This window comes from Gouania willdenowi, chromosome 10 (assembly GCF_900634775.1).
Source record: "Gouania willdenowi chromosome 10, fGouWil2.1, whole genome shotgun sequence".
Lineage (NCBI taxonomy): Eukaryota > Metazoa > Chordata > Actinopteri > Blenniiformes > Gobiesocidae > Gouania > Gouania willdenowi.
In genome coordinates, this window is record NC_041053.1 from 7,471,866 (window position 1) to 7,483,638 (window position 11,773).

Consider the following 11,773-nt stretch of genomic DNA (forward strand, 5'->3'; position numbering starts at 1 on the left):
TATCACTCTCCCTCTGAAACCAGTACATGGGGTGGACAGCGCATCGTCACACACGTCTGCTTTGAGTCCACGCGAACCTCCGTGAAGTCCGTTCCACCCGAGAATGTTTGGAACTTTCGAATGTCGCTTCATCACGTCGGTCTTTTTTTTGCCACTTGCATGGCGTGCAAACTGTAGTGCCTAAGTCCACCATTACACTTTACTACAAAGGACGTGAATGCGCATCAACTTTAGTCGGGCAGCCAATAACAATGCCCCAGAACAGCTCATGGAGCACTCTGTTTGTAAAATGATCTCTGATTGGCTGAAAAGTCGCGTCATGCTCCTGGATTTCTAAAACTCAAATACCAAGCCAAGAGAAGAAGAAGAAGAAGAAGAGGTCCATTTTCCTCTCAGAACATTTTAAATTACAATCTGCTCAAAGGTTATTATGGAGTTTTGACCAAATGATCATAAAAATTACATACTGCAGCTTTAAATAAGAAAATACTGTCATATACAATGAAACCGCAATAATTTAGCATATGTTCACTAATCCAGAAACGGTGCATCTCCTTTCTTCCCCTGTGAGTAAAACCACTGTGTTTGCTATACCTTGGTCAACACTTTTCCTAATAATCTGCATATTTAGCTTCCAGGAGAGTTTTTTTCTAAGTGGAGGCCAATTGTCTTTGTACTTACTGTCAAAGTAACTGTCAAAGTACACTGTCCAACTTCTCCTGTTGGAGGATTTAAATTGGTGAATGGTGAATATGATATGATCTAATATCCGCCCCCTGCTAAGTCCAGCAGTGACCCAGCAGCCTCTTGGGCCTCGGTGTCGAGCTGGAGGATCTCTACCGTCTCCAGGTCCCACTCGGCATCACCTGGCAGCACTAGGTACTGGTACTGGCTAGACTGGTAATAGTGTAACTCGATGTAGCCGCTGTCAGACAGGGGGTCCTTCTCTGTTTCATCACAGACTTCCTCCTGGCAGTCCATGGTGACCAGCTCCTCGTCATCTGGGGTCAAAGGGCATGTTGGGTTTTCAGCAAGAGTCGGGTTTCCAGTGGTGAGGATTTGGGATGAGGATGAGAAGAGGGGAAGGTTGTGAGACAGATCTGAGAGAGAGAAAAACAAAAAAAAGATGCAGACATGAATATTGATGTGTGCCATCCAGCGGCTGTTTGAGCAGCCACTTGTTGGACACTGAAGGACTAGGCTGTAAAAGGGGCGGACTCATAAAGTAGACTGTTGCCAGGTTTCCAGAGAGACAGCAGGCGGTTGCCATGACAACATGGCCCAAACACAGGAACATGCTGAGAAAAAGCCTCAGGTAATAAAAGTGTCACTGGGAGCTGTTACTCAGATTAAACTCTGTCCACTACTGAATTCACAGCAGGTCAAATGTATTCTTCATCTGTGCATCTCAGAGCCTTAATTAGGTTGGTGTCAGTGAGGTCTGTGAATACTGAAGTGCAATGTAGCAGAATCAGGAAGCCCCTTAGCCATTGGATCCCATCACATATGAATGATTAGTATTTTCAATAGAGACACAAGTCTCTGTGGAGTCACTAACCTGACATTTCTATAGCTGCAGGAATCTCATAGGCAGCTCCATCCAGCCTGCAGAGACAAGCACAGGTACACGTTCGTTATAACAGGAACAGACTGTAGTGGTGAGCTCTTCTGCCTTACGTTCCTGTTCCTGTCTTTTATGGAAAAATGTTGTGTTCTTAATGTGCATTATTCTGTGTAAAACGGTCACTGTCATTAGGGAATGAATTCTGGAAAAGTAAAATCAAAATGAATGACAGAATCCAAAATGTCAACCCTTCCTTCCTGTAATAGTTTACGAAACAAACATGTAGTGTTGATTTATACAGGTTTTTTCCCTAAATTTTGAGAAAGATTGATATGATCCATGATATTAATAAAAAAAATCCCAATGTAGCATTAAAAGAGTGATCGTCGTCATCATTGTCACATCATACATATTGTAAAAGCACTGTATATTAATTAATTAATTAATTAATTAACTAAATCATTGCTTTCTGTATGTGCTGAGTGCATATGACTAAGTTTATATTGTAGAAAAAGCATTCCTAATTTATCATAATTATCAGAGAAGTGATCAACTATTTTAACTATTATTGACACTTTGATTAATTGTGTAAAAGTCTGATTGTAAAACCAAAACTTCTGAAAATGAGCAGTGTGTGAATGGAGACTGTTATGGCAATTATTATCTTCATCATCATATCGTCAAATGTGTGTTCATGTGTACAATTTGTCATGTTTTAATACACAGTGACTGCATTACTCTTTGAACAGCTGAGTCATGTTAGATTAAGAGTACAGACAGTCTCTGTCTGAAGCCTCATACAAAAAACTCACATTCTTTCACATGCACACACAGATAAGACACCAGAAATCTTCAAGGCCGAACTCACTCACATTACACACACACACACACACACACACCAACTGACACACGCACATTATCAGGACAGATATCATTGCTCCAACATCTCCACTGTTGGGAGCATCTGACTCCCTCCTTTTCTTTCTTTCAGGGTTGGGACTTTTTCTCATATCTGTAGAAAGCTTAAGCTGTGAAACTGCTAAGCTGTCCTGCATATCCAGAGCCAGGGAAGAACCTTTCTGGACCATCCTGTACTCGTTTTCATTTTAGCCTTTCCAATGTACAAGATGAGACACTCTCCTTTTTTGTACTCCTTTTCATTTAGTTTTATAATAAATCCTTTTTTTATAAAATCATCATGCTCTGACTGGACTCCATCATTCAACCAGGGCAAAAATAATGTCTCCAAATGAGGTCAACCGCAAATTTGTTGTGACAAGACTCACAATGCAGGCCGATTGAGCAGGTTGCTGTTGGTGCTGTGATAACTGTGGGTCTTTCTCAGCACTTCCAGGAGCGTCGGTCGATATTCTGGGCACACACACCACAGCGATCCCTTACCTACAGACTGAAACACACACACACACACACGTCAGGAAACACTGATTGTTATTTTACAAACTTTTTTGTTTTTTTGACTACAACATTTTGCTCAGAATTCTGTGAAAAGCATAACGATGGAACGAATGATAACACAAGGTCTCTAACTTTGTAAATAAGTGAAATAAAACAGTATTTAATGTTTCCTGAATAGATTTATTTCTATAGTTTGTATAATTTCCTGTCATCTCCCTCCTGATGTGGGTCAACACTGATCTTTGTATTTTCAGTTCATGTTCTAAGATCATTTTTATCATCATTTTGTGGGTTTTTGGTGTCATTTTGTTGTTATCTGGCCTTTTTATCATTCAGTGTATTTTTATCATATTTTGTGTGTTGTTGTGGTCATTCTTGTGTGATGTTGGTATTACATTTAAATTCTGTTTTTGGTGTTGTTTTGTATGTTTCTCTGTTGTTTTTGTGTATTTTTCTCTCACTTAGTGTCTTTGTTGTCGTTTTGTGTGTTACTGGTAATTGTATTTTTCCCTCTTAGTGTGTGTGTGTGTGTGTGTGTGTGTGTGTTGTTGGTGTCATTTTGTGTCTGTTGTTGTTTGTTCTTTATATCATTTATTAGTATATATCATCTTAGTTTGTGTGTTTTTGTTGTCGTTTTGTGAGTTGCTGATCATATTCACTGTGATTATCATTTTTAACTATAAATAAACATTATGAAACCCCATATTTTTAATGCTTTCATTAGTTATTTTTACTCAGTCTCAGTACCCCCTGTAGTCCAACCGCTTACCCCTAGGGGTACAAGTACCTCCACTTGAGAAAAACTATTTTTTTAGTTTGAAAAGTCTTGTGCCCACCTGGTTCCTGTCCCTCTGGATGCGTCGGAAACTCTTGCTGAGGGACAGGTTGTGTCTAACAGAGTTCCTCCAGCCTCCTGTGGCCGTCCTGTAGTAGGGAAAGTTGTTGACAATCCAGGCATAGATATCCTTCACTGGAAGCCTCTTGTTTGGGGATTCTTCTATTGCCATAAAGATCAGACTGCTGAAGGAGTATGGTGGTTTGGACGAGGGTGGAGCAGCCTGGCCCAGGGTGGGGTCCTCCTGCTGAGGGGTTGCTTTGGTGAGAGGCTGCATAGGCAGAAGGTTTCCTCTCTGATGCAACCAGCTGAGACAGGTCAAGTCGTCCTGCTCGGACGTGCTTTGTGGACTGAGGCAGTGAGACGTGCAGTGTGTGGGAGGGGAGGAGTGACTGGACTCTGCTGTGGCAGGAGACAGTAGGGACGGGGATGGGGATGGGGACAGTGGGAAGGAGATGGGAGAGAAGAGGCCACTAGAGGTGTGCTGGGGCGAGGGGGACCGTGAGGAAGGGCCTCCAAACGTCGGGGGACATGAAGACAACGATGGCAGTGGGTGAGGGGCGTTCTCCATCTGTTTCTCCGTCAGCATGAAACCACAGAGTCATCCAGCCAGAGTTCTGCGGACAGGCAGGGACCATTTATAGTTAGCCACAAACATTCTCTCTATAGTTACTTTTCTTTGTATATTTAACAGAGATACTTTAATCCACTGCACCCACACACCTGGCATGCCTTAATATTGGGTACATAGATAAATATGGATACATTAGGGCTGGGCAATATGAACCAAAAGTCATATCTCAATATTTTTTTTCTTAAAATGGCGACATCCGATAAGAATCTCGATATTTTTTATTCAAATAAAGTCTGACCAGAGAGACAATTCAGGGTTAAACAGCTGACAATATGTGCCACTTTTGGCTTTTTTTTAAATAAGGGACAGCACATGTGAGTGAGTTCTGTAGTGTGGCTTGTTTAGGGGAAGGACGCACTCAGCATCCATCTAACTGTCCTTTTCATGCTGTATTTTAATGCAAAATAAGCTGTGTATATATATATATATATATGGGCGACCGTGGCTCAGTGATAGAGTGGATCATCCAATAACCGAAGGGCTGGGTGTTTGAATCTCACTTTATTCAAGTCATTCTTGTTGTGTCCTTGGGCAAGGCACTTTACCCACATTACCTTGTATGAATGGGTATTAATTGTGCATGAATGTTGGTGGTGGTCAGAGGGGCCATAGGCGCAAAAAGGCGGCCATGTTTCTGTCAGTATGCCTCAGGGCAGCTGTGGCTATAATATAGCTTACCACCACTGGTGTGAATGAATAATGGTTTCTCTGTACACACTTTGTCTCCTCGAAAAAAGCACTATAAAAATTCATTATTATTATTACTGATACAGGCTATAATGTCATTTTCTATATCGCCAAAATAGAAAACTCAATATTTATTGAAGGTTGATATATTGCCCAGCCCTAGGATACACGTTTTTCACTTTTCATTTTATTTTGAACATCTCTGATTGTTTTTCTCTGTTGGAGTTTCCTTCTACACAAGTGACTTTCTGTACCTTTTTTGTTGTTTTTTTGTCCCTGCTCGAAAAAAATAAAAATAAAAATTTTGGTGTAGATTAATTTGATTTGTGATTATGATTGTTTTTGATACAAAACTGATTACAGTGTGCTGCTTTACAGTCATTTCATGTTTCCCTGGAGCCTGTGATTCCTAAATTATGCAGAAGTAACTGTGATAAACAGATAAAATACTTTACTTCATTGTCAAACAAACAGTCAAGTGCAAAACACAACACAAATTTCCACATCTAGTCTTTCATAATAAGAGCCCAAGACAGAAACTGCTGTCATAAACAGATGACTAACTCAATTTATTCACTCTCTCCCATTTGACGCAGGAAGTTGTGCCCTTAATTATATTAACCCTGCCACACTTCTGATTGTTCTGGGTAGGGTTTGCATGTTCTCCCTGAGAGTGTGTGAGTTTACTTCAGTGACTTCCCACTCTCCCACTGAGTAACATGGATAATGGGTACCGGGTTCCTTCACTGATCCCAGGTGTAAATATGTGTCTGAGATAATTAGTCATTTTTTCCAGTCCTGACAAATACAAGCAGCAGCCCCTGGAATATCAGTTTGACAGCCCTATTAGACGGATTGTTTTGGATCCTCATTGACCACAGCATACACTCTATTTCTATTCCAGAAACATAGAAAACAACAGCAAAATGCACAAAATGACAACAAAAACACACTCAAGAAACCATCCATCCATTGTCAGACCCACTTGTTCCTGTTTTTCAGGGTCGCAGGGGTCTGCCAGTGCCTATCTCCAGCTCACACTAGGTGCTAGGAAGGGGTACACCCTGGACAGGGCGCCAGTCCAATGCAGAGCAACACGTACACAGACAACCACTCACACAAGCAGTTTAGAGACTCTAATGAACCTAACAATCATGTTTTTGGATTGTGGGAGGAACCTGGAGGAAACCCACGTGGCACGGGGAGAACATGCAAACTCCACACAGGAAGGACCCAAGTGTCCACCCCAGGGCTTGAACCCTTCTTGCTGTGAGGCAAACGTACAAACCACTAATCCACCACGCACCCTTAAAAAACCACTTTAACACATAATGACTACAAAAACAACAACATAGAGAAGAATTCAAAGACACAAAATGCCAACAAAATTGCACCAACTGACAGAAAGATACACAAAAAGACAACAATAACACAAAAAAAATAACAAAAACACACATGAGTAGAAAAACACACAAAAAGGCAATAAAAACTTTCCATATTGACAAGAAAATAGACAAAATGATTTGAAAAACACAAAAATGTCTAAAAACTCAAAGAAACCCCACATAAAAAGGCTACAAAGACAAAACCTTTTGGTCTTTATTCTAAATACTAACATTAATGTTGATAATGTGGCCCTCGGATCAGAAAATCACATTTTGTGTTCATGTGTACAATTTGTCATGTTTTAATACATGACAAATCAATTGTAACAAGCAATAGATTAATGCATTAAAGTCAGAGCTAACTTATAGACAAAATAATCATCTTCTTTTTTTGCATCAGGATGTTGTAAACCCAGATGGATCATCCATCGGGTGTATCCTGATTTCACACTAAGCTATGGGATATAATACTGTGTACATGATGGGTTATTCATAAATCTGGCTCCTCTTGAAACAGCACCTGTTTCTGTACTTTTAATATTAGACTTTGATGATCTAAATTAAAAATACAATTTAAAAAAAAGACGATCTCATGTAATGTGAAAATGAATTTGGCTAATTATGGAGCCAATCCAGCAAAATGGTTATCATCACCAACCCATGTTGTTTCCATTTGTGGAACTGGGACTCAAATTCCTTTGTAACCCTTTAGATCAGACATTGAACACTGGGGGCCACTTATGGCCCTTGGTTTCATTTGATGCAGACCCCAAAGTAAACACAAAATGACAGAAAAATACATAAAACAGAAGCAAGAATACATATTAAAAAAATACAAAATATTAAGACTGCTGGAAAATACAGTAAAAGACAAGAAAAACAGAAAATATTCCAAAAACACAAAACTACTACAAAAATAAACAAAACAACAACAGAGGGGTATTCCATAAAGGAGGGTTAACAAACTCTGAGTCTATCCATAAACTCTGGGTCAACATACCCTGTGATGGGAAACTCTGGGTATCTGATTCCATTACAGCTGGTATGAAGTGGGTTAATCAACCCTGAGTATGTAAACCTTGGATTACTGACGTGGACGCGCGCAATAAAAAGACATCATCATTGGATCGAAGATTACTCAAGCTGCCATGACAACCAAACAGAATAGAGTGATTTATTCACCTTGATGGTGAAATAAGCTGGTGTTTGAGGAATATGAGCCTGTTCTAAAGGTGTGTTCAGTCTTCAGTGACTATAGTGGCTTAAATCACCCGTAATTAGTCACACTTTTTGTTCACTTCATCACTTTATTGCTTCAGTGACGTGACGAGCGGTGAATAATATGAATAAAATGCGTTTGAGGAGATGTGACAGCAGCATAGGATGTCTGCATAGAGAGTCCTCCTGTTACACTGGATATTAAGACAGTAACTGCCGCTTGATATCGAATCATTTATATTGATTTTTAATGTAATATTGTCACCAGAGTCATCTCGACGTCCTAAAAAATGTCATAAAAAAACAGCTGGACGCGAACACGTGACCCATCACTTTCACAGCAACATCACAAGTCACTGCGCCGTCATATCTTCAAAGATATGTGATCTACAGATTTAACTGTATAACAATATAAAACAACAATCATCTCCTTTATATTATCCACAGGTTTGTATTCAGAGAACTTTACTACAGACGTCAGTAGATCTTTTAATGCAGATCAACCTCTCAGTGACTTTCACTTAATGATCTGTATCCACAATGTTAGAAAGAAAACAAGTGTTTGCACAAAAAAAACAACATTAGTAATGATGTGAACACGTCTGTGGTGTGTGATGTCACTAATGTGTTTCAGAGAAAAGTGTTAAGGTTCATTAAAGTGTTCAGAAATGGTGTTCAGGTGGGCGGAGCCAGGTAGAAACCCAGGGTTTCTTTGATAAAACCTGCCAGCGACCAGGTTTAGTTCACTGACAATGTTGCCATGGTAACATACTCAGAGAAGAACATACCTCGTGTTTAGGAATGAGATACTCAGAGTTTCCCTCATTTGAGCCTGAACATACTCAGAGTTTGAACATAACCTGCTTTATGGAATAAACCTCTGGAGTACACAACATTATGCCAAATAACACAAAACAACAACAACAAAAATACACAAAATGACTCAAAATAATGTACAAAATTACAGAAAATGAAAACAAAAGTAGACAAGAAAAACACAAAACAATTACTTAGCAAACCCACAGTCCTAACAAACAAGCAAAACAACAACACAAATACACAAAAATTACTCAAAAAAAAAAAAAAAAAATGCAAAATGACAACAAAAATACACAATATGACTCCAAAAAGCATACATTTTACAGGAAAAATACACAAAAGGACAACAGAAATGCACAAAAAGCACATAAAGTAACTATAAAAAGTTAATGCTCAGATCGGTCATTATTCAGAATGCTGACATCAATGTTTATAATGTGGCCCTTCCATCAAACAAACACATTTTCGTGGCCCCAGCTGTGATAGAAGTTGCCCACCTCTACTTTAGATGTCAATGTTTGTTTTCTTCTTTAAGCAGGTTGCCAGATTCTATCATTTGTTTGAAGAATAAGAATTACAAAGCAAAGCAAAAACCAAGTCATCTGGGCTTTGTTTTTGTGTCTCTGTGAGGGATGACACATGATGAATGGAAACAACGAAATGTACATTCAGTGATCACTACATGTGACAGAAACATGACTCAGCTTAATATGACCAATGTTTAGGCCTGGTCCCATCAGTCTGAGCTTTAAAGTCCACATGGTTTAACAAAGCTTGGAGAGCAAATGGCGGAACAATCTAAAGTTTCCGGGAGGGGAGAAGCCGCCAGTTTTCCGCTCACAGACCCTCACAGACAGCAGCACGAGCTCCCACTCACCCACTCACACAGAACACTGCCTCTGGTCCACAGCAGGTCCAAGTCCCGGTCCCACAGCAGCTCAGAATATCTCCAGATGGGCTGTGTTAGTGTCCGCGTTACCAAGGAAACCAAAGGGACGCTCTGCGGGCACGCGTCTCAGTGCGCGTCCCCGCTGTGTGGGAGATACCTGATCTCCATGTACCCCTCTGTCCGACTACAACCAACTATAGAGCATAATAATGGAATGGATGAGTCATAACACATTTTGGATAAACTTGATTTGTAAATAAGTGGAAAGAAACAGTATTTAGCGTCTTTGGATAGATTTATTTCTAGTTTTATGTTTTTAATGCTATCATTTGTTAATTTCCCCCCTCTCTCTTTCTCAAGTACCCCCTATATGTGTCCTAAGGGTGCACGTACCCCCATTTGAGAAACCCTGTCCTATCCAATACCTCTGTGTATTCCTCTTATGCATTGTATATCTTTTCTTTATCTAATTTCAAGCTATAATCTATTCTCTGGTCGTCTCTAACCGAGGTTAGATCTATTTATAGGTCGGGACACAAAAACAGGTCATAAGCATTATTAGAAATGTATCTATACTGATTAAGTACTGGCTTTTTTTATACTGGAAAGGCAAAATATGTTACACTTATTGCATTTATGAAGTAATCATTGGATAATTTTGTTGGTTTAGTTTTGGTAATTGCACTTTTTCTTTGATTGATTTTCCAAATGTGCTATTAAAAGGCAGTCTTTGACGTTTGATTATCTCAAGTGTAAATGCAGCATTTTTTCTTTAAATCAATTCTATAAAATAATTTGAACAACTGATATAGAAGTTTTCACCTGATAAACCTCTACAATCTACTGTATATCTACAAACTAAAAAATTTTTTTTTTTTATTTTGACTGGTGTTTATAGTGGGTCACCAATGTTTGCCTTTCCACAAATGTAAGAAAATTATTCTTGAGCCCTTTTCCAAAAATAATGGTTTTCCCCTTAAAAATATATACATATGTACATAAAAACACTAAATAAAATAGCTTTTGAATTCCTAAAATAGGGTAAATGTTGCCTCGGGTCTTAGTGTTCCAACCTGACCAACATGTAGTTTTTCACTCAATCAGGGAAAGGTTGAGCTTGAGTGAGTCACGTGCTCTAAACATCTCTAAAATAGGGTGGGACGATACATCAATATCTTGTTGCACGATACGCCACCACCTTTATTTAAATACCACGATTAGTAACGTGTTCACAGATGGCAAAATAAGATATTTATGAAATTATATTCTGATATCAGCACATTTTAGTCTCCGCTGCTATTAAAGGTGCAGTCTGCAACTCTTATGAAAGTAACTTTTTGTCATATTAGCTAAAGCTGTCCTGACATAGCTTGATGTGTGAAAAAAACAAACTCATTGAGTCGCCCCTGCAGCCTTTGGCAGATTGCCAGAATGCACCACAACTGAGCAAAAAGAACCAATCAGAACCAGGATTGAGTTTGACGGGCTGTCTGACAGCTGTTGCTCACAGGCCCCGCCCCTTTCCCGGAGCTAGAGCGCCGTATTTTTTTTTACAGTATATGATCTGGAGGAGTAGAAGATGGAATTAGCGACTTTTCTGCTTGAAAGGTAATTACTGCTGCTTGATTTACATTATGTTTGATTGGTAATTGTTACACTAGAACTCTGTAATGCATGTGTTTGTTCGTGTGCATGCAAGTGACACTGTGTTGCTGCTGAGGTGTGTGTACATTGAGAGAGAGAAGCACTACAGTAATATACTTTTAACAGAGCATGTTATATTACTGTGATGTTGCTGTTGGGCTAACGTTAGCTTGTTAGCTCCTCTGAGGAAGGTTTGGAGGCAGAGCAAGAGAGCAGTGGGAGGGAGGGATCTGAGAGGTGCGGACTGCACCTTTAACAGGTGATATGACATCTTAATGATACATACATCTTATATAGCACTTTTTTGGACACACTCCACACTTAGTGGTGGTAAGCTTCTATTATAGCCACAGCTGCCCTGGGGGAGACAGACAGAAGCGAGGCTGCCATAATGCGCCATCGGCCCCTCCGACCACCACCAACACACTACATTCATACTAGGCAATGTGGGTCAAGTGCCTTGCTCAAGGACACAATGACAGATACCACTGTGGCACCTGGAATTCTCAGTGGTCTCCCATCCAACTACTAACCAGGCCCAGACCTGCTTAGCTTCTAAGATCTAATGAGATCGGGCAATGACAGGCTGGTATGGTCACAATGACTGTGTCTTATTCAGTCTGAGGATCATTCAGCAGGAGAACTGAATTTATGATCACTGGTGTTTTATTTCATGCAAATC

The 11,773-nt window shown here is 39.8% G+C and overlaps 1 protein-coding gene and 1 pseudogene across 1 annotated transcript; both read right to left on the minus strand.

The window, feature by feature from the left end:
• Window positions 1–665: 665 nt before the first annotated feature.
• On the minus strand, window positions 666–9,531 carry LOC114470551 (forkhead box protein N2-like). The gene is made up of 5 exons (XM_028458785.1): window positions 9,436–9,531; window positions 3,817–4,432; window positions 2,851–2,972; window positions 1,559–1,605; window positions 666–1,100 (listed from the first exon to the last, which is right to left on the minus strand). The coding sequence occupies exons 2-5, from the start codon at window positions 4,402–4,404 to the stop codon at window positions 763–765; spliced, it is 1,095 nt and encodes a 364-aa protein (XP_028314586.1). The 5' UTR covers window positions 4,405–4,432; window positions 9,436–9,531; the 3' UTR covers window positions 666–762.
• A 2,045-nt stretch (window positions 9,532–11,576) lies between these two features.
• LOC114471679 (uncharacterized) lies at window positions 11,577–11,694 on the minus strand (annotated as a pseudogene).
• Window positions 11,695–11,773: the final 79 nt, after the last annotated feature.

Excerpts from the sequence above, each read along its gene's own strand:
- LOC114470551 (XM_028458785.1), bottom strand. The coding sequence starts at position 4,404 with ATGCTGACGGAGAAACAGATGGAGAACGCCCCTCACCCACTGCCATCG. Across the intron at positions 1,606-2,850 it reads CTGCTCAATCGGCCTGCATT|GCTGGATGGAGCTGCCTATG; the intron begins GTGAGTCTTGTC and ends TTGTCTCTGCAG. Across the intron at positions 1,101-1,558 it reads TGCAGCTATAGAAATGTCAG|ATCTGTCTCACAACCTTCCC; the intron begins GTTAGTGACTCC and ends TCTCTCTCTCAG.